The sequence below is a fragment of the Bufo gargarizans genome, chromosome 7, assembly GCF_014858855.1.
Source record: "Bufo gargarizans isolate SCDJY-AF-19 chromosome 7, ASM1485885v1, whole genome shotgun sequence".
NCBI lineage: Eukaryota > Metazoa > Chordata > Amphibia > Anura > Bufonidae > Bufo > Bufo gargarizans.
In genome coordinates, this window is record NC_058086.1 from 113,937,229 (window position 1) to 113,958,789 (window position 21,561).

The window sequence follows — 21,561 nt, forward strand, 5'->3', positions numbered from 1 at the left end:
CCGTTACTGATGATACAACCATCTGCATCCATTATGAACGGATCCGGTTGTATTCTTTAACATTGCCAACACGGATTCGTCATGAACTCCTTTGAAAGTCAATGGGGGACGGATCTGTTTTCTATTGTGGCAGGTGTGGCAGAGAAAACGGGTCTGTCCCCATTGACTTACATTGGGGGGGTCATACTGGATCTTGCGCCGCATCCCAGGACGGAAAGCAAACTACAACATGTTGCGGTTTGCTCTCCGGTATGGGAATGCAACCAAACGGAACAGAATGCATTTTGGAGCATTCTGTTCTGTTCAGTTTTGTCCCCATTGACAATGAATGGTGACAAAACTGAAGCGTTTTTTTTTTTTTTTACTGTATTGAGCCCTTATGACGGATCTTAATACTGGAAAACTAAAACGCTAGTGTGAAAGTAGCCTAAGATGGCGGAAAATGTTACCATATTTGAGCTAGAAGGCAGGAATAGAATTTTTGAGAACAATGTAGATAGGAAAATGCGTGCAGTGTTCCACCGCTTCCTGTGGCATAGATAAAGCTTATTCTATATATTATATATACAAACAGCGCTTCAGAAGTGCAAAGAAAGTCTGCTAAATAACCAGCCAATCTATTCTTCACTAACCGCAGTTTCAAACACCATGTCAATTACATATTTTCTATTGTTCACGTGAACATGTGCATCAACCAAAACTGTTCCTATATCACCTTTACTTGGTGACAGAATTGCCAATAGATCGTTTCTCTTACCAAATAAAAACATAACCAGAGAAGTGCATCCATGTCACTTTATGTAAAGCAACAGTCCCTTCTACACAAACGTCAGAAGCGGCCTGAGCCAATGTTCAATCTGCTTATCCCATTAATGGAGCTCTCTTCCTGTGCTGCTGATCCCCAGCTGTCCCTGCTTACAAGGTCAGAAGACGTTCATGAGATGAAATGATCCATCACCTGAGAACATCCGATAGGGATTCAGTCAATATTTCCAGGATTTTTGAAGGTAAGAATAAAGCAAAAATAAACAAAATGTAAAAAAATTCTGAGAGCTCCACTAGACCCAATGACAGTTAAAGGAGTTGTCCCATTTCACACACTGGTGGCATGTCGCCAGGACATGTCACCAATGTCAAATAAGTGCGGGTCCCACAATGAAATCTAGAACGGGGACCCAAAGAGAACGAGGGCGAACAGCGCAAGCACGGCAACCATTTATTCATTTCTATGGGAGTGCCAAAACAGTGCGAGGTCCATCTCCGAGACCCATACCCAACTCTAGAACGGACCCCCAAGCGAACAAGGGTGCACCGTGCAAGAGCTGCCACCCTCCATTCGCTTCTATGTGAGTGACAAAAATAGGCAAGCACTGGCTCAGCTTTGTCTGGAACTCCCATACTGGTGAATGGAGAGGTGGCCGTGAATGTGCTGCACTCTCCATTCACTCCTATGAGTTCATTAGGCACAAGACAGAAAGGTAAATCTCCTACTGTACAGGAACATTATTTAGTGCAGGGTCTCCTCTGTGTGTGGCCATCCTGTCTTTGAGCTTATACAATTTTATCAAAATGTGTGGAAAGACCTTCAAATTTATGAGCATAGTAAATATAGCACTTACAATAATAAGAAGGTGACATGCTGGCGCTCGTAGAGTGCTTTTGCAGCTTTGTGTCAGTGTCATGATTTTATCTATAAAGGGCATGGTGGCTTAAGGACTTGCAGTACACCGATGCCTTGCAGTGCTGGTGTCCAACCAAGGACAACAGCTGCATGGAGTTTGTATGTTCTTCCATGGTTTCATGGGATTCCTCCAGGTACTGCGGTTTCCTCCCACATTCCAATAACATACTGATAGGGAGCTCCATTGGGGACAGGGCATGGTGACAATGGCTGTAAAGCGCTGCAGAATATGGCAGCACTATATAAGCAAAACAAATAAATCAGGCTAGAGTGATCAGAGCCTCAAACCTGACACCATCTAAGTTCCTCCCCAATACCTTGGTTGACTTCAGGCTTAATACTATATCGGGTTTATCCTTTTCATGCCATCTAAGAAATGCAAGCCGTTATGTCACAGCTGTCATGCTCCGACTTTCTTTGAATACAAATGTGACTTTGCATATTGATCGCACTCATAATTCAGACAACTACTTGGGCAGCGTTGTGTCATTTACCGCATCAGAAGACGTATAGGTTAGTATATGTCAATAAATATCTAATATTACATTAAGGGACATTGCTGCTCCAATGTGACCTCCATCAAACCACCTACATGAGTTTGTACCCTAGGAGTGAACAATGGAAGTTCCTATTAAATGAATCTAAGCAGAGATCTGGAAAACTGAAGACTTTACACAGTATAAAGTATATCAGCAAATACATTAACTGTGTTGTACTGAGAATATCATCTGCTGAAATCAAAGTGCAACTTTCTTGTAACCTAAAATAACGTATTATCTACATCTAGTGGTACAACAGATCCCAGCTCACCTTCACATGATAATGAATCTTGCAAGAAAGGCCTGAAGAAAACTGTCCGTAATCCAATGTGAATAAGGTCCAGCATGTCAAGACTCGCTGGACCGTATTCACAGTGTATCAGCTCCATCAATAGCGTTTACATCCTCTTCCTCACTACAGACTTCATATCACACTTCTGTCTGTGTTCCCCTTTTTTGTTACACTGCAATTAACCATATCATATCCTGACAGTGAAAAACATTAATAGTACAACAAAATGATACCTTAGATTTCTCAGGTTACTTACTGCAGTTGTAAGAATGCTTGCAGAGATGATCGGAGCACTGGAATGTGCAACTGACTTGGATTTTTTCTGTGCAAAAAAAGAGTAATGCAAATAACATCAGAAAACCTCCTTCTTCTTATTTATAATGCGTCTTTGGCCTAAGTAACTGCTCTCAAAAGACCCAAAGTCTCAATGTGTGAAAAGGATTTTAGTTTAGTTTTATATAGATAGTGACATGGAAAATTAAAAAACAAAATCACCAAAATTCTTAACAAATGTGCTTAGCATAAAAACTTTATTTAAAGGGGTGCCTCGCTTTAGCAAGTGGCATTTATCATGTAGAGAAAGTTAGGGTCCATTCACACGTCCGCAAATGGGTCCGCATCTGTTCCGCAATTTTGCGGAACGGGTGTGGACCCATTCATTTTCTATGGGGACAGAATGGATGCGGACAGCACACAGTGTGCTGTCCGCATCCGCATTTGTGGAGCGCGGCCCCGATCTTCGGGACCGCAGCTCCGCAAAAGATAGAACTGTGGACAAGAATAGGCATTTCTATAGGGGTGCCGGGCAGGTGTGTTGCGGATCCGCAACACACCACGGACGTGTGCATGGAGCCTTAATACAAAGCACTTACTAATATGTTGTTATTATCCATATTGCTTCCTTTGCTGGCTTGATTCATTTTTCTGTCGCATCATACACTTCTTGTTTCCATGGTTACTACCAATCTGTAATCCATCAGCGGTGGCCATGCACACTATAAGAAAAAGCCCCAGCCTATGTGCGCTCCCACGACCCTGGCCACTAGAGAGGCCAGTGGTTTTATCTATAGTGTGCAAGCGGGGCCACAGCTGGTGGATCGTAGGGTGGTCATAACCATAGAAATGAGCAGTGTATAATGTGATGGAAAATGAATGAAGTCAGCAAAGGAGGCAATATGGACAATCACAATACATTAGTAAGTGCCTTGTATTAACTTTCTCTACATGATAAATGTCACTTGTTGACGTGAGACAACCCCTTTAAAGAATAGGTCATTTTCCAATGACACATTCCATTTAAATACACTTCCCCCTTGACCCTTATTTTTAACCTTTAAATTTTTTTACGTTTTTCGATCATATCATTTCCCCTCATTCCATCACACCCTGCATCCCTACCAATCAGATGTTCAGGTTGGTCCTGAAACTACACAGCTCCATCATCCTTCTAGAGGAGAGAGCTCATTACTACAGCTGCTACTATTGAAGTTCTTTAAGTCTTTTCTGATAAGTTTTACGATAAAATCCTGGCATCCTTTGTTCTGTGTAAGAAAGACCTGTTCTTTTAATAAATGTAGACAGAGGTTTCTAGAATAGTACACAGTATTCCAGACGTGGTCTCACTACAACCCTATAAAGAGGGATCACAACTCCCTCTCTACGGGTTATAGCTCTAGTTAGGCAGCAGCGTCCTATTTGCTTCCTCAATGGCTTTGCTGTACTATTGACTCATTTTGAAGCGGTCAGAGATCAGAAACTTAACCTTTAATCTACATACAATTAAAATACAAAAGATAAATGTGGTCCAAACTGGACTATAACTAGAGTACAAAAAGCTGTCAAATACAACGGACTGTTAGCAAAAAATGAGGGCAATAAAATACATCTGGGACAGAGAATCAAGATATAATATGTCTGTCCCTGTTCATGCCCTTACAAATACGGCTCAGCCCAGAGATGCACCTTAAAGGTAGGTGCACTCTGGCCACGTACCTGGGCTAACCTGTCCAGCCCAACGCATTTTCCCTTCTAGATAATCAAAGGTGTATCAGGGGACCAACGGTATCAGTAGATTAAAGGTTAAGTTTTAGGAAGTTGCCCTCAGTGATTTAAGTGTTGTTATAGCAACGGTCCTCTGTAATATCCTGATATTCAGTGATTCTGTCAGAGATCAGAACCTCTAGATTCTTCTCTTCTAAGGTCCTGGCTTATAGTGGATTTACACTGCCCAATCGTTGGGCAGATTACTGGGAACGAACATTACTATGAACATTCATTCCTGATAATATACCAGTGTAAGCGCGCCGCAGAATTCATCTTTTACACAGACACCTCAATCATCGTTTCTGAGCACCAGATTGTGGTGTGTGAGCAGCAATCTGCTACCCAGAAAAAATGAATAGCAGTAGCCAATACTGGTCCCCATATAGTTGAAGTGATCGCCACATGTAAATGCAGCTCTTCAACCTCCAGTGAAAGCAGACATTCATCGGGAAGGAACGGTTCCATCCCAATAATTATCTAATCCACTGGCTGTCTAAATCCACCTCAACACAGAACTGCATATCCAATACGCAGACGGTTCCTCCTTCCCAAGTGCATATTCTACATTTGGAAACGCTGAATTGCAATTTCCAATGTGTTGACCATTTATCCATTATAGCCAAGTCATATTTCATCTGGCACATAACTAAAACTAGCTATGCCAGATGGATGCCAATGATTCCGAGTCCATCATTTTACTGGAAAAATAGTTGAGACACAGATGTGAACATAAAGAGGTTGTCCCACAAAATATAGTCTGCAGTTTTCAAACTAGCACCTGTACCTGAATATTTCTGTAATTACATGTTATTAAAAATTTGTCATGGCCACTGAGTTATCCAATAAAATGTGTATAGCTCCACCTGCTCTTTTTCTTATTTCTTTGTCCTGCTCACTGACATGGCCGCACATGCTCAGTTTCATCCTTCAACCTCTTCCCGAGCTGTAATAGGGAGAGAGCTCCAGCAGAATAGACACTCCCCATGACCTGTCCGCTTGATAGAAACACTAGCAGAGCAATGAATGGGGAGATGTCTGGATCCATTTGAGGTGCAGGGCTGGATCTAGCTTTGTTACAGATTGTCATGTATTATATGATCTCTGATTTTTACAATAATCATAGGATAACCCCTTTCATAATAAACACATTAAAGGGGTTGTCCGATTTTCATGACCTATCCTCAGAATAGGTCATCAATATGAGACTGGCGGTGGTCCAACTCCTGGCACCCTCCTTACCAACCAGCTGCACAGAACGCAGTGGTCTTGCGAGTGCTGTTTTCTCTTCTCGGTTTAACTGCTTGCTGTTAGCACTGCCGTATCGAGCAGCCACAATTACAACTCCTGGGACCCTTTCACTTCAATGGGAAGGAGCAGTTGTAGTTACACCCAGACCCATTGAAGTGAATGGGGATAGTGAAGTTGTAATTACACATGCTCGCCGCTGCAATGTCAATGGCGAGCAGGTAAACAGTGAAGAGAATGCAACACTCGCAGGACCACAGGACTTCTATTTAAACAGCTGACTGGCAGGGGTGTCAGGAGCAGGGCCCCAACTGATCTGATATTGATAACCTATCCTAAGGACAGTTCATCAAAATCCAAAACCAGACAACCCCTTTAAAAGGTTACACCTTGCTTGTTCAATGGTCAAATTTGTTAAACGGAATCTGACACCAGGAAATTCACTGATAGACCAGACACGGTGTCTTGTAGGGCCAGCTCAGATGAACGTAATGATACCTTTCACTTAGTGATCTATTGTTTAATTCTGGAGAAAAACAACAACTTTTAATCCATATGAAAATGAGCAGTTATGTGCACTGAAGGTGGGCCCAAGCAAATCTATGCACTCTTGCTTCCTCTACCAGCACTCGCTTTGAATCAGCCTGTGTAAAGGTGCAGCCTAAATAATCGTTCCTGGGCAGCAGATTATGATGTGCAAGCAGGACCTGCTGTCCAGAAACAATGAAGCTCTATGGGCACGAACAATCACAGTAGCAATGTAAATGCAGCTCTCATCCATAAGACGCACAGGCAAATATCATCAACGAATGGTTCCGTCTATAAAAAGTGACATGGAAAATAAAAAATAACATCATCAAAAATTATATTATAAATATGTTAAAGATAAAAAAGGGACTCAAACAGCGGGTCATTTTCTGATGACACATTTCCTTTAAGCTACATCCATATCTGTAAAACAATAGACTCATAAGGTATAAGTACCTAAAAGGCATCACAATGCAAGGCAATAGAATATGCAGGCAATGTGTATTAGTGACCAGCACAGCAGCTGCCAGCGTGTGGATTACAGAGCACAAGACCATTCCTTCCATTGTCTTACCTGCTCTTCAACCAGGTCACCTTCACTGTCTTTCACTTGTCCATTGAAAAGTAGGACTGCATTTTCAAGTTCTTTTGCCCACTGTTCCAGTCCTTGCTACAAAAGAGTATGTATAGTATGTATTAGAGACATAACTACTCATGATTGCAGTCTATACAAAGACGTAAAACACTCACCCTTGTACATTTCTGCCGTTCTTTATCAGTTGCACATGAAGATAAAGGAATGGTCAGGTCTACATGAACACTACAGTCTACAGTAAGCCAAGATGAAGGTGCATTTTGATATTTCCAATCTGCTGGCTTTGCTGTACTCTAAAATTAAAGGAGAGTAATTTTAGTAAGAGTGAATACTGCTAAATGATGGCATGTGTTACTCAGGTCTCACTGTGAGATCGGCTTAGCTCCAAAGTGCTATATACCGGTATATATATATATATATATATATATATATATAGCGCCACCTGCTGTTTGTTCTTTTTCCTATTTGTCTGTGCATCTCACTGACGTGGACGCATATGCTCAGTTCCCCTTTTTTCAACTGCCGACAGCAGCAGCAGAAAGGACATGTCCTCTGAGAAAGCAGATGCCCCCTGAACTGCTAGACTGAAATACATCTAGCACAGCAATAGGAGCCATGAATGAGGCGATCTCTGGATCCATGTGATGTACAGGACTGGTTCCAGCTTTGTTAGAAAGAGATCGTCATGTCTTACATGATGACTAATTTTTGTTTTTACATTAATCATGAGAAAACCCATTAACCCTTTCAGGACCCTGCCATTTTTCATCTTAAGGACCAGGCCATTTTTTGCAAATCTGACATGTGTCACTTTATGTGGTGATAACTTTAAAACACTTAAGCCATTCTGATATTGTTTTCTCGTCTCATATTGTACTTCATGACAGTGGTAAATTTGAGTCAAAATATTTCATTTTTATTTATAAGAAAATACAAAATTTACCCAAAATTTTAGAAAAATTAGCAATTTTCAAAATGTCAATTTCTATGCTTTTAAAACAGAGTGGCGTCCACAAAAACCCGCAGCTCAAAGTCCTCCTAAGCAGAGCCCCAGATTACCTGAGAGGCGCCATCAGGGTCAGTACCCTCAGCTACACGAGGCACTGCCGACACCTCTCTGCAGACACTGTGAATTCACCCCTGAAGACACCCCACCATATGTACAGACATCACAGGGCAGCTGTATATGAAGGCATAGCCTTAATGTTTAATAAGGAACTCTATCTACAATATATAGAGTTCTGCTACTCAACCTAGATATTTAAAGGGCCAACGACCCAATTTTTTATTAGCCTGTTCACCGAGCTGCCTCAATACCTAAAACCTTCTGTCTTACACAAGACTACAACATGCTTTACTAGACCTCGCTAGTCCAGCTCAGAAGGGCCAGCAAGTGGAAAGGCCCAGAAAACCTCATTCAACTGCTCATACTGACGGAATGAACTTTCCATAGAGGTTATGGTTAAAATCGGCTCACAAAAACCCAATAGCACTGTCCCTCAGCGACAAACGGGTTCCCTTGACGCCTTCATACAGAAGGGCAAATCACAAAGCACAATCAAGCCTGCTTCCCCTCACTGCAACTCTCCAAACAAAAACATAGAAGGACAAAACTCACTGAACGTACTAGAAATGGAGAGCGACATTGAAGATACTCTTAAGGATAGAGGCCTCTCTATATCAAGATCCTTCCTCAGCAAGGCTCTCATAAAAGCCCTAGAACCGGAGGTCAAAGAACTGCAGGACATTAAACAAGACATGAAGAGTATTGGAGGCAGGGTGGAACAATTAAAATCTACTCAATCCCAACTGATATCCTACACTGAAGCGACAACCACAGCTCTCACGTCTTGCCAGAAACACATGAACAAAATGGTAAACTGGATGGAAGATCAGGAAAACAGAGCGAGAAGAAATAACCTACGCTTAAAAGGGATACCAGAATCTATTCAAGCTGAGGCCTTACCAGACACCGTTAAACAGATTTTCATCTCAATACTTGGAGACTCTTAGTCACTAGAAATCAATATTGAAATAGCGCATAGGTCCCTTAAGGCAAATCCTGAACCAACTAAACCTCCCAGAAATGTTAATTGTAGACTGTTTCACTCTAAAGTCAGAGAGGACATCCTACGCACAGCCAGAAACAATCCGCCTTCACCAGTGGAAGGCTCAAACATCACTATATATCAAGATCTAGCTAGGATCACACTCTCCAAAAGAAATATCCTGAGACCTCTGACTGAAGTACTTCATCACAAGAATATCCCTTACAGGTGGCTCTCTCCCTTCAGGCTGTCACTAACAGTGGAAGGCAAGAGCTATACAGCCAGGTCCATAAATATTGGGACATCTACACAATTGTAACATTTTTGGCTCTATACACCACCAAAATGGATTTGAAATGAAACAAACAAGATGTGCTTTAACTGCTTTTATTTGAGGGCATTTACATCCAAATCAGGTGAACGGTGTAGGAATTACAACAATTTTCATATGTGCCTCCCACTTGTTAAGGAACCAAAAGTAATGGGACAATTGGCTTCTCAGCCGATTTCATGGCCAGGTGTGTGTTATTCCCTCATTATCCCAATTACAATGAGCATATAAAAAGGTACAGAGTTCATTTCAAGTGTGCCATTTGCATTTGGAATCTGTTGCTGTCAACTCTCAAGATGAGATCCAAAGAGCTGTCACCATCAGTGAAGCAAGCCATCATTAGGCTGAAAAAACTAAACAAACCCATTAGAGAGATAGCAAAAACATTAGGCGTGGCCAAAACAACTGTTTGAAACATTCTTAAAAAGAAGGAACGCACCGGTGAGCTCAGCAACACCAAAAGACCCAGAAGACCACAGAAAACAACTGTGGTGGATGACCGAATAATTATTTGCCTGGTGAAGAAAACAGCCTTCACAACTGTGAAGATCAAGAACACTCTCCAAAAGGTAGGTGTATGTGTGTCAAAGTCAACAATCAAGAGAAGACTTCACCAGAGTGAATACAGAGGGTTCGCCACAAGATGTAAACCATTGGTGAGCCTCAAAAACAGGAAGGCCAGATTACAGTTTGCCAAACGACTTCTAAAAAAGCCTTCACAGTTCTGGAACAACATCCTATGGACAGATAAGACCAAGATCAACTTGTACCAGAGTGATGGGAAGAGAAGAATATGGAGAAGGAAAGGAACTGCTCATGATGCTAAGCATACCACCTCATCAGTGAAGCATGGTGGTGATAGTGTCATGGCGTGGGCATGTATGGCTGCCAATGGAACTGGTTCTCTTGTATTTATTGATGATGTGACTGCTGACAAAAGCAGCAGGATGAATTCAGAAGTGTTTCGGGCAATATTATCTGCTCATATCCAGCCAAATGCTTCAGAACTCATTGGATGGCGCTTCATAGTGCAGTTGGACAATGACCCAGAGCATACTGCAAAAGCAACCAAACAGTTTTTTAAGGGAAAGAAGTGGAATGTTAAGTCAATCACCTGACCTGAATCCGATTGAGCAAGCATTTCACTTGCTGAAGACAAAACTGAAGGGAAAATTCCCCAAGAACAAGCAGGAACTGAAGACAGTTGCAGTAGAGGCCTGGCAGACCATCACCAGGGATGAAACCCAGCATCTGGTGATGTCTATGCGTTCCAGACTTCAGGCTGTAATTGAATGCAAAGGATTTGCAAGCAAGTATTAAAAAGTGAAAGTTTGATTTATGATTATTAATCTGTCCCATTACTTTTGGTTCCTTAACAAGTGGGAGGCACATATGCAAACTGTTGTAATTCCTACACTGCTCACCTGATTTTGATGTAAATACCCTCAAATTAAAGCTGACAGTCTGCAGTTAAAGCACATCTTGTTCATTTTATTTCAAATCCATTGTGGTGGTGTATAGAGCCAAAAATGTTAGAATTGTGTCAATGTTCCAATATTTAAGGACCTGACTGTACTCTGAAAGACCACACGGAACTACCAGAACTTCTACAGCTTCTAAAAGTCAAAGACATTGATATTCCAGATTGGTCCCCCATACAAGATCTGGACTCCATGCCTACCATACCTCTACCATCTCCTTGGGAAGCAGTAGGTGCAGATAAAAGAAATAAGACACGCAGACCCACGGGAAGGATGGAGGAGAACTTCACCTGATTTACCGGCCAGTGAATTGGTTTAAAGTTAATTTCCACCTCACGGGATATTTTCTAAATGTATTCTGTTACTATAAGTAAGTTTATGAATGTTTAAATGTTGTTAACACAATTTGACACAACTGTCCTCCACCCCCCCACCATAAAATTAGGGTGCTAGCAGGTGACACTTCACACAGACATCCTTAACGTTTTGACAAATCGGTGCAAATCTTCCCAAAACGTAATTATGGCCAACTATAAGTTTATCACTTATAATGTGAGAGGCCTTAACTCTGCCGTCAAAAGAAGTCACATACTACACCATTTTAAAAAGAGCTGACATACTTTTACTACAAGAAACACACTTCAAGAAACAAAGACTCCTTCCTTTCATAGACACTACTTTAATGAATGGTTCCATTCTCATACAAACATAAAAAACTCTAAAGGAGTGTCCACTGCCATAGCCAAGCACTTATCTTTTGAAAAACTAGATGTGTATTCGGACCCAGATGGTAGAGTGCTAATTGTTATGGGGAAGCTGAATGGCTCTCTGATTACAATCGCCCACAATTTTGCACACATCACAAAACAGCCGTCCTGGATCCGAACCACGATGACCTTAATTGACAGTTTACGAAAGGGGAAATTTATTGTTGAGGGTGATCTCAATGTGGCCCTGGATCTGCTAATAGATACCTCCTCAGGGAAATCCTCCCTCTCATACAAAGCACTCAGGCACATAAAGAAATCAATACAGCTACTATCCCTTACAGATACTTGGCATTAGCGCATCCATCAGGAAAAGACTACACTCTCCATTCCATCCCACACAACTCATATCATAGGATCGACTACTTTTTCCTTCACCAGACATTGCTAAACAAAATACAATCAATTAACATCAGATCCAGTGTTCACTCAGATCACTTCTGTCATGGAACCATGAACCAGACGTACAACAAGAGATAAATGGAAATAAGAAGGCTTTATTGAAAACCAAGCTGTAAGGCAAAAGTCCAAACGGATGGCTAAACCGAAGCAGGGTCTTGCGAAGCCAGAGGTCAGGAACCAGAAGGGTAGTCAGACGAAGCCTGGATCAGGAACCAGCAGGGTAGTCAGACGAAGCCTGGATCAGGAACCAGCAGGGTAGTCAGACGAAGCCTGGATCAGGAACCAGCAGGGTAGTCAGACGAAGCCAGGATCAGGAGCCAGAAGCAGCAGCAGTCTTAGAAGCATGTGAACACAGGAGGACCAAGCAAGGAACTGAAGCCACAGACCTCCTATATATATGAGCTAGGCATCCAGCTCCTCCCAGTGGGAAGGAGAAGCCGCAGGGTGGGAGGCTACAAGAAACCCAGAAACCAAGATGGCCGCCAGCACATGTCAAACGAAGGAGAACAGCAAGAAGGTAAGACCATGACAGTACCTCCCCCTCAAGGGCCCCTCCTCCGCGGAGTAACGAACGGTTTCTGAGGGAAGCGTGCGTGGAAGGCTCGGAGCAAGGCAGGAGCATGGACATCTGCGGAGGGAACCCAGGAACGCTCCTCTGGACCATAACCACGCCAATGGACCAAAAACTGCACCCGACCGCGGACCAGGCGTGAGTCCAGGATATTGCTCACCTCATACTCCTCACGATTGCCCACTTGGACCGGACGAGGCCGAGGAACCGAGGAAGTGAAACGATTACACACCAGTGGCTTCAACAGGGAGACATGAAACACGTTGGAGATCCGCATGCCAGGAGGAAGCGCAAGGGCATAGGCTACCGGGTTTACCCTGCGAAGCACTCGGAAGGGACCAACAAAGCGAGGCGCCAGCTTGGGAGTGGGCACTCGAAGGTTGAGGTTGCGGGTGGACAACCATACGCGGTCTCCGACCTGGTAGGAAGGAGCGGGCGCTCGTCTGCGATCAGCCTGGAGTCTCTGGCGCTGCGCAGAGACCTCAAGGGACCTCTGGATCTGTACCCAAGAAGCACGTAGGACGGAAAGGTGATCCTCCACAGCCGGAATATCCTGGGGAGAGAATACCTCCGGTAACACGGCAGGTTGGAACCCATAATTGGCCATGAAGGGAGACGTCCCAGAGGAAGAGTTCACCGCCGTGTTCCTGGCAAACTCAGCCCAAGGCAGGAGGTCAACCCAATTGTCTTGGTGATCGGAGACATAGCAACGAAGGAATTGCTCCAAGGCCTGATTGGATCGTTCTGCGGCCCCATTGGACTGAGGGTGGTAGGCCGAGGAGAAAGAGAGATGAATCCCCAACTGGGAGCAAAAGGCGCGCCAGAACCTGGACACAAACTGACTCCCCCGATCCGACACAATCTCCTTGGGCAAACCGTGCAACCGGAAGACCTCCCTGGCAAAAATCGAGGCCAACTCTTGTGCAGAGGGTAACTTCTTGAGAGGAACACAGTGGCACATTTTGGAAAACCGATCCACAATCATGAGAATGACCGTATGGCCTCGGGATGCAGGGAGGTCCACAATGAAATCCATCCCCAGGTGTGACCATGGACGCTCCCCGGTGGCTATGGGTTGCAAAAGGCCCAACGGAAGGTGCCGAGGGGACTTACTCTGGGCACAAACGGAGCATGCCGCTACATATGCGGCGATGTCGGAACGTAGAGAAGGCCACCAGAACAGACGTGAAACAGCCCAGGACAGCTGATTCTTTCCAGGATGCCCCGCGGCCTTGGAGTTATGGTAGGTTCGCAACAACCGAGTGCGCAACTCCTGAGGCACAAAACATCTGCCGTTGGGTCTCCCAGAGGGAGCACCAGATTGAGCCGCCAAAATCTGCTCACCCAGGGGAGAGGTCAGGCTGGTGCGAATAGCGGCCAGGATCTGATTCGGAGGTATGACCGAAGTCGGAATCGACTCCTCCCCGGACAGCTCGGAGTACTGCCGTGATAAGGCATCCGCTCTGATGTTCTTGGAACCGGGTAGGTAGGAGACCACGTAATTAAAACGTGACAAGAACAGAGCCCATCTGGCCTGACGTGGTGTCAATCTCTTGGCCTCAGAGAGGTAGGTCAGATTCTTGTGGTCCGTCAGGATGAGAACCGGAACCACCGAGCCCTCGAGCAAGTGCCTCCATTCTTTAAGGGCCTGCACGATGGCCAATAACTCCCTGTCACCAATCTGATAGTTGCACTCCGCGGAAGACAGTTTCCGGGAGAAAAACCCACAAGGAAGCAGAGGACCCTCTGGTGTTCTACGCTGAGACAGAAGGGCGCCTACTCCCGTCTCAGACGCGTCCACCTCGAGGACAAAAGGCAACCCAGGGTTGGGATGCGACAGAATCGGAGCCGACACAAAGGCGGACTTTAGAGCCTCAAAAGCTCGGATGGCCTCGAGCGGCCAGACCTGGGGATTACTGCCCTTCCTGGTCAGATCCGTGAGAGGCTTGGCTAGCATGGAAAAGTCCCTGATGAACTTCCGATAATAATTGGCGAAGCCCAAAAAGCGCTGCAGGGCACGAAGACCACTGGGCTGGGGCCACTGTAAGACAGCCGAAACCTTCTCAGGATCCATGGAGAACCCCTCAGCGGAAATGATGTAACCTAAGAAGGTTACCTGGGATCGGTGAAATTCGCATTTCTCAAGCTTACCGAACAGCTTGTTCTCTCGTAACCGTTGCAACACTCGTCTGACATCCAGAATGTGGGCCTCCATGGATTCAGAATATACCAAGATGTCATCCAAATAGACCACCACACACTGCTGCAACAGGTCACGGAAAACATCGTTGATGAATTCCTGGAAGACTGCGGGCGCATTGCACAACCCAAAGGGCATAACCAAGGATTCATAATGACCGGTCCTGGTGTTAAACGCGGTCTTCCACTCATCGCCCGCCTTGATCCTTACCAGGTTATATGCCGCCCTCAGGTCGAGTTTGGTAAAGACCGTGGCCCCTTTGAGGCGATCGAACAGCTCGGAAATCAAGGGTATCGGGTAAGCGTTCTTGATCGTGATGCGATTGAGACCCCTGTAATCGATGCAAGGCCTCAACTCACCGCCCTTCTTTTTCACAAAGAAAAATCCAGCCCCTGCCGGGGACGAGGATTTGCGAATGTGTCCGCGTGAAAGCGCCTCCCTCACGTACTCCTCCATGGCCTCATTCTCCGCTACCGACAGTGGATAGACTTTGCCACGAGGAGGAACGGCACCAGATTGTAACTCTATGGCACAATCGTATGGGCGGTGCGGAGGTAGGGCAACCGCACGCACCTTATCGAATACATCCCGGTACTCCTCGTATTCAGGAGGCAACAGAGAGTCCGAGGAAGTACACAACAACTTGACAGGCCCATGGATGCAACTAGCCCCACACTGCGGTGACCACGAGAGGATCTCGGCCGATCTCCAATCGAAAGTCGGATTATGCTTCTGGAGCCAGGGGTACCCCAAGACCACCGAGTAGTGTGGAGACGAAATAACCTGGAGACAGACCGACTCTCTGTGAACGGCACCAATGGCCATCCCCACTGGAAGGGTCTCCTGAGTCACGTGTGGCGGCAGAAGGGGTCTGCCGTCTATCGCCTCAAGAGCCAGTGGGGAACCTCGAGGCTGCAGAGGAATGGAATTGGCGGCAGCGAACACACTATCAATGAACAAACCACCAGCACCAGAGTCCACCAACGCCTGGGTCGTCACCGAGCCCCCGACCCAGGAGAGGACAACAGTAATCAGTGGTTTGTCAACACGGGAAACCGGGGACGAGGAGACTCCACCCAAGATCTGCCCCCGACAGGATCTCAGGTGCGAGCGTTTCCCGGACGGTTCGGGCATGCCAACCGAAAATGCCCACCGAGACCACAGTACATGCATCGGCCCTCGCGTCTCCGGAGTACCCTCTCCCCCTTGGACAGGCGAGCAAACCCCAGCTGCATGGGTTCACCCCCAGACAAGTCATCCCCAGGAGGCGTGGGAGGAGAGGGAGGCACGGGTGGGACAGCAAACGTAGGCGCCAATCTGTTAGAAGACCTCCGCAGGCTCTCCTTAAAGGAAGGTCTCTCCCTGAGTCTGGTATCAATCAAAATCAGGAAAGAAATAAGGGACTCGAGCTCCACTGGTAGGTCCTTAGCTGCAACCTCATCCTTCAAGGCATCCGAGAGACCATGAGAGAAAGCAGCGACCAGAGCCTCATTATTCCAGCCCACCTCTGCTGCCAGGGTACGAAACTCAATGGCGTATTCAGCTACGGATCGTGAACCCTGTCTGATGGACATAAGGAGCTTCGCAGCAGAGGCAGCACGAGCCGGCACATCGAATACCCTCCGAAGAGAAGCAACAAAACCGGAAAATTCGGCAACCACCGGATTGTTGTTCTCCCATAAAGGGCTGGCCCAGGCCAAGGCCTTGTCCGAGAGCAGCGAGATCAAGAAGCCCACCTTTGATCTCTCAGTAGGAAAGGCATGTGGCAGCAACTCGAAATAAATGCCCACCTGGTTAAGGAAACCTCGGCACTGAGTTGGCTCTCCCCCAAAGCGCTGTGGAAGGGGGGCAGAACCGGTCATACCCCGAAACACCGCAGGCGCAGCAACAGGTGTCGGGGTAGACTCTGGCGCAACAACCGGAGCGGCAGTAGGAGCGGGCCCAGGAGCGACAACCGACCCATCGGCAACGGAAGCTAAATGAGCCGTGCGTTCAAGCAGGGTTTGCAACGCCACAGCGAACCGACCCAACAGGTGATCCTGCTGATCAAGTCTGGCAACCAGCGTAGGTAGCGAGGATGGCCCTGTACCGTCAGAATTCATGGCTTGGTCCTAATGTCATGGAACCATGAACCAGACGTACAACAAGAGATAAATGGAAATAAGAAGGCTTTATTGAAAACCAAGCTGTAAGGCAAAAGTCCAAACAGATGGCTAAACCGAAGCAGGGTCTTGCGAAGCCAGAGGTCAGGAACCAGAAGGGTAGTCAGACGAAGCCTGGATCAGGAACCAGCAGGGTAGTCAGACGAAGCCTGGATCAGGAACCAGCAGGGTAGTCAGACGAAGCCTGGATCAGGAACCAGCAGGGTAGTCAGACGAAGCCAGGATCAGGAGCCAGAAGCAGCAGCAGTCTTAGAAGCATGTGAACACAGGAGGACCAAGCAAGGAACTGAAGCCACAGACCTCCTATATATATGAGCTAGGCATCCAGCTCCTCCCAGTGGGAAGGAGAAGCCGCAGGGTGGGAGGCTACAAGAAACCCAGAAACCAAGATGGCCGCCAGCACATGTCAAACGAAGGAGAACAGCAAGAAGGTAAGACCATGACAACTTCCCAGTTTTTTCATCACTTTATTTTTGTCCCACTCTGGGACTTCAACTTCTGGGTGTCTGATCTCCTTTACAATGCATTACAATACTTCTGTATTGTAATCCATTGGCTGTAAGTGTATTACACAGTGTATTACACAGTGTAATACACTTACAGCTTCCTGCCTGTGAGATCCAGGGGGTTGGATCTCACAGTCTCTCACGAAAGGCAGCCATGATGCCTAAGGAAGGCATCGGGCTGCCTTCCCTGCCATTGGGTCCCCGTCACAGCAGCACGGGGACTCGACGTTCCCTCTGGAACTGGCAGGATACAGCACGGTCAGCGCTTACCGCGGCAGTGCAAGGGTTAATGCGCCGGCATCTGTGTTTTCACCAATGCTGGAGCATACAGCAGGGGTCCGGCTATCAGTGACTGCCGGACCCCTGCGGCTAATTGGGCGGGCGCAGCACCTGCCGGATCAGCTCGCCGTACATGTACGGCACTGGTCCTTAAGTCACATCCACCAGCGCCGTATATGTACTGCACAGGTCCTTAAGGGGTTAAAGCCATTTATCTCTACTCTGCATTGATGAGAGGCAATCACCCCAAAACAGCAGATGTGGTACTCGCTCAGCTATGATCGCAAATCATGCCTCAAAACCTGTTGAACAAAAAGTTGAACATTGGCTTACAGGATAACTACCTCACAACTGGTGGCACCTGAGGCCCAGCTTTCTTTTCGGAAAGAGAAGTTATTTGTATACCTTTTTGCATTGCATGGCCTATAAGACTCCTTACACCTATAATGCACTCTCCACAAGTAGAGAGTTCCCCCAGATCACATTTAATGAGGGGAACTGTCTGGGAATACCATGTATGTATCCTATAACAGACATCGCTATATTCAAGGGGCTGCTGACTGGCCACTTATTGTCCTGTTATTCAGATACTTGTAGAAAGAATTTGTGGTAGAGGATCTTCTCTGTTAACGTTTGATTTCCCCAATCTGCAGACTGTAATTTGTATTATAATATATTTCTTAAAGAGGTTATCCAAGCCCTATAATGCCCCCCCCCCCCCCAATGCCTGGGCACCTCATACAGGTTATACTTATCCTGCTCCCAGGCACCAGCGGTGCTCCTGATGCCCACACTGGCCACCGCTGCATCTCCCTGTCACACGGATCAAACCATCCGGCGACGGGGGGACCAACCAACAGTAGGCCACCATAGTGCCGCACCTACCTAGTATCACGGGTAGCGGGCATCAGCAGCGGCACGGGTGCCAGGGAGCAGGGTAAGTATAACCTGTGCGAGGTGCCTGGGCATTGAGGGGGACATTGTAGAAGTAGGATAACCCCCTTTAAAAGCTACTTAAACTGTAGAGTCTATTACATGTTGCTTGTAATGGATGTACTTTCCAAAGGCAGTAAAAAAAAATAAAAAAAAAATAAAAAATTCATGATACATCATTTCATAAATAATTCAGAATTAAATTACCTTTTGGTCTGTGACATCAAAGGTTCTGCAGGTACTCCTTAAAGATAACACATTTAAAATGAGAATGTGAGCAAAATTCAAATTGCATTTATCAATTTAACCCTTTCACTCCTAAGCATACAATACAGAGACTCCAGGAAAGCAAGACAAAAAAGGATCCAATAGCGGTGCGCTTCCCAAACAATACGCCACAAGATCAAATGGAGATAAAAGGACATCCGTCATTAATTGATGCAGCATGGAAACAATTCAATATGGTCGACAATGCCTTTCAGGGTTAAATCCCCATCATGAGGTCACCAGGACAAGCATTTAAAGGGAACCTGTCACCAGTTTTATGGTGTCCTAACTAAGGGCAACATAAATAAGTGACTGATTCTGTATTAAGAATAATATCATTCTTAATACAGAATGCTAAGTAAAATAGGGCTGGAGGGGTTAAAAAAAAAATAATAATAATTGAACTCACTTTAATCTCAATTTATTCTCTTCTTTCTTCAGGACCTGGGTAAAGGACCTTTGATGACATCACTGCGCTCATCATATGATCCATCACCATGGTGATGGATCATGTGACAGACCATGTGATGAGCGCAGTGACATCACCACAGGTCCTTTTCCTCCTGCACAACAAAGAAGAAGAAAGAAGAGAAGCCGGGCTGCGCGAACAAGTGGATTACGGTGAGTTAAATTATAATATTTTTTTTTTTAACCCCTCCAGCCCTATTTTACTAAGCATTCTGTATTAAGAATGCTATTATTTCTTATAACCATGTTATAAAGGGAAAATAATAATGATCGAGTCCCCATCCCGATCATCTCCTAGCAACCATGCGTGAAAAGCACACCACATCTGCACACGCAACGCACAAGTGATGCGTGAAAATCTCTGCTCATGTGCACAGCCCCATAGAAATTAATGGGTCTGGATTCTCACCCGTGTGAAAGAGGCCTAAGGCTTTCTGGCATTTTTAGATGGCAAAAACCAAAACTATGGGGGAGATTTAGCAAAAGTGGTGTAAAGGAAAACTGGCTTAGTTTCCCAATAGCAACCAATCCGATTCCACCTTTCATTTTCAAAAAGAACTCTGAATAATGAAAGGTGGAATCTGATTGGTTGCTACACCAGTTTGGATAAAGCTATCTCCTAAATAAGTTACATATGGTAAAGTACATGTAAGCTTGCATGAACCAGCTTACCCTAAAGCAGTGATCAGCATCCTCCGGTACTCCAGCTGTCTAGGAACTACAACTCCCAGAATAATTCAATCACTTCTATAGGAGGTAGAAGAACAGAGCATGCTGCATGCAGGGAGTAGTAGTTTCACAGCAGGTGGAGTGCCAAAGGTTGCTGATTCGTGGCCTAAAGGATCACTTGGCGGTTGCAATGAAGAAAAGTGAGCATATCCACATGCTCAGAACGAAGGCTGGCCCTGCGCTTTGATGCTATGTTTCCTGCTGCAGAAAACAGACACTCTGATGGCTTTGCTAGTACTGGATAGCGTGTTCCATTTGTTTTCCACCATGACAGCGGATTATCTTTCTTGGATATGGAATTTTCTCCTTTGGCACAGATTGACTTAACTGCTGCTCCTTATCCTCTTCATCACTGGAGCTGGAATCTGATCATCCAAGTATGTTCTGGAAGAATGATGTGGCTGTGGCATGATCCTTGGCATACTTTGTTACAGCAGGGTTATCTTCTTGTCCTCTTTTAGAAGAAGCTCCATCATGTTCACTGGGCCGTGTCATGTCCTTTTTAGCAACAAGTGCCATGGTCTGTACTGTGCTTTGGACCTTGAATGATTCATCAGCAGACAAGAATTCAAATTGCTTAAATTTGGGATCCAGAGCAGCTGCAATTAGGGCAGTGTTTGAAGAGTAACGTTGAAACGTGGACAGTTCTTGCCATCTTGTTGTGATCTGTTCTACCACATGAGCCTAGTATGACCTTAATGGTGCAGTCTCAAAAGCTCAACCCTGTATGGACTTCTTTAGGTTCTGCACTAGCTGTGGAAGTGCAGAGAGAGTAACATACTTCTGGGCACTCAGAAACACCGTAGCTCCTTTAAGTGGCTCAAGGGCCGGGCTTAGCCCCTCAATCAGACTCCACTGTTCAGGCTTCAGATCAAGGTAGTGGTGTTTACCTCTTGGAGTCACTTCCTCGTCTGAGAGAGCAGCAGTCGCTGGCCATCTTTGTTTATAAGGGAAAATAATAGCATTATTAATACAGAATGCTTAGTAAAATAGGGCTGGAGGGGTTAAAAAAAAATTAAAAAAATTATTTAACTCACTTTAATCCACTTGTTCGCGCAGCCCGGCTTCTCTTCTTTCTTCAGGACCTGGGTAAAGGACCTTTGATGACATCACTGCGCTCATCACATGATCCATCACCATGGATGGGCTTCACTGAATACGACTACTTTAGTCATTTTTTCAGTGACCACTTTGTAAATCTAATGGTGGAGCAAACAAACCTGTAAGCCCAACAGTTTGTTGCTCAACACCCGGGCTCCTTTTTGGCTAGGCCCGGTGGCTGGACTCCGGTCAGTGCAGATGACCTAAAGATGAAGTCAACATTCTATCCTATTGAAAGCCGAGGGCCTCATTTGGAGAGCTATTATAATATAGTGCTAGAAGAATTTAAAACCATCTCCTCATTGGAGAAAAACATGACAAAGTATTTAAACTCAAGGGAAAGGAAAGCCCTTGAGAATCTGAAAAAGAATAAAGAAATAATAATAAAGAATG

The 21,561-nt window shown here is 45.5% G+C and overlaps 1 protein-coding gene across 2 annotated transcripts in view; it reads right to left on the reverse strand.

Moving 5' to 3' along the window:
* Nucleotides 1–21,561, reverse strand: part of ODR4 (odr-4 GPCR localization factor homolog) — a 117,041-nt gene that overhangs the window by 43,108 nt on the left and 52,372 nt on the right. For both annotated transcript variants that reach the window (XM_044301046.1, XM_044301047.1), the window contains exons 6-9: nucleotides 18,811–18,847; nucleotides 7,079–7,216; nucleotides 6,903–6,998; nucleotides 2,769–2,834 (exon numbers count right to left, since the gene is read on the reverse strand). In XM_044301046.1, the coding sequence (XP_044156981.1) occupies nucleotides 2,769–2,834; nucleotides 6,903–6,998; nucleotides 7,079–7,216; nucleotides 18,811–18,847 (337 nt within the window). The remainder of the gene's footprint in view (nucleotides 1–2,768; nucleotides 2,835–6,902; nucleotides 6,999–7,078; nucleotides 7,217–18,810; nucleotides 18,848–21,561) is intronic.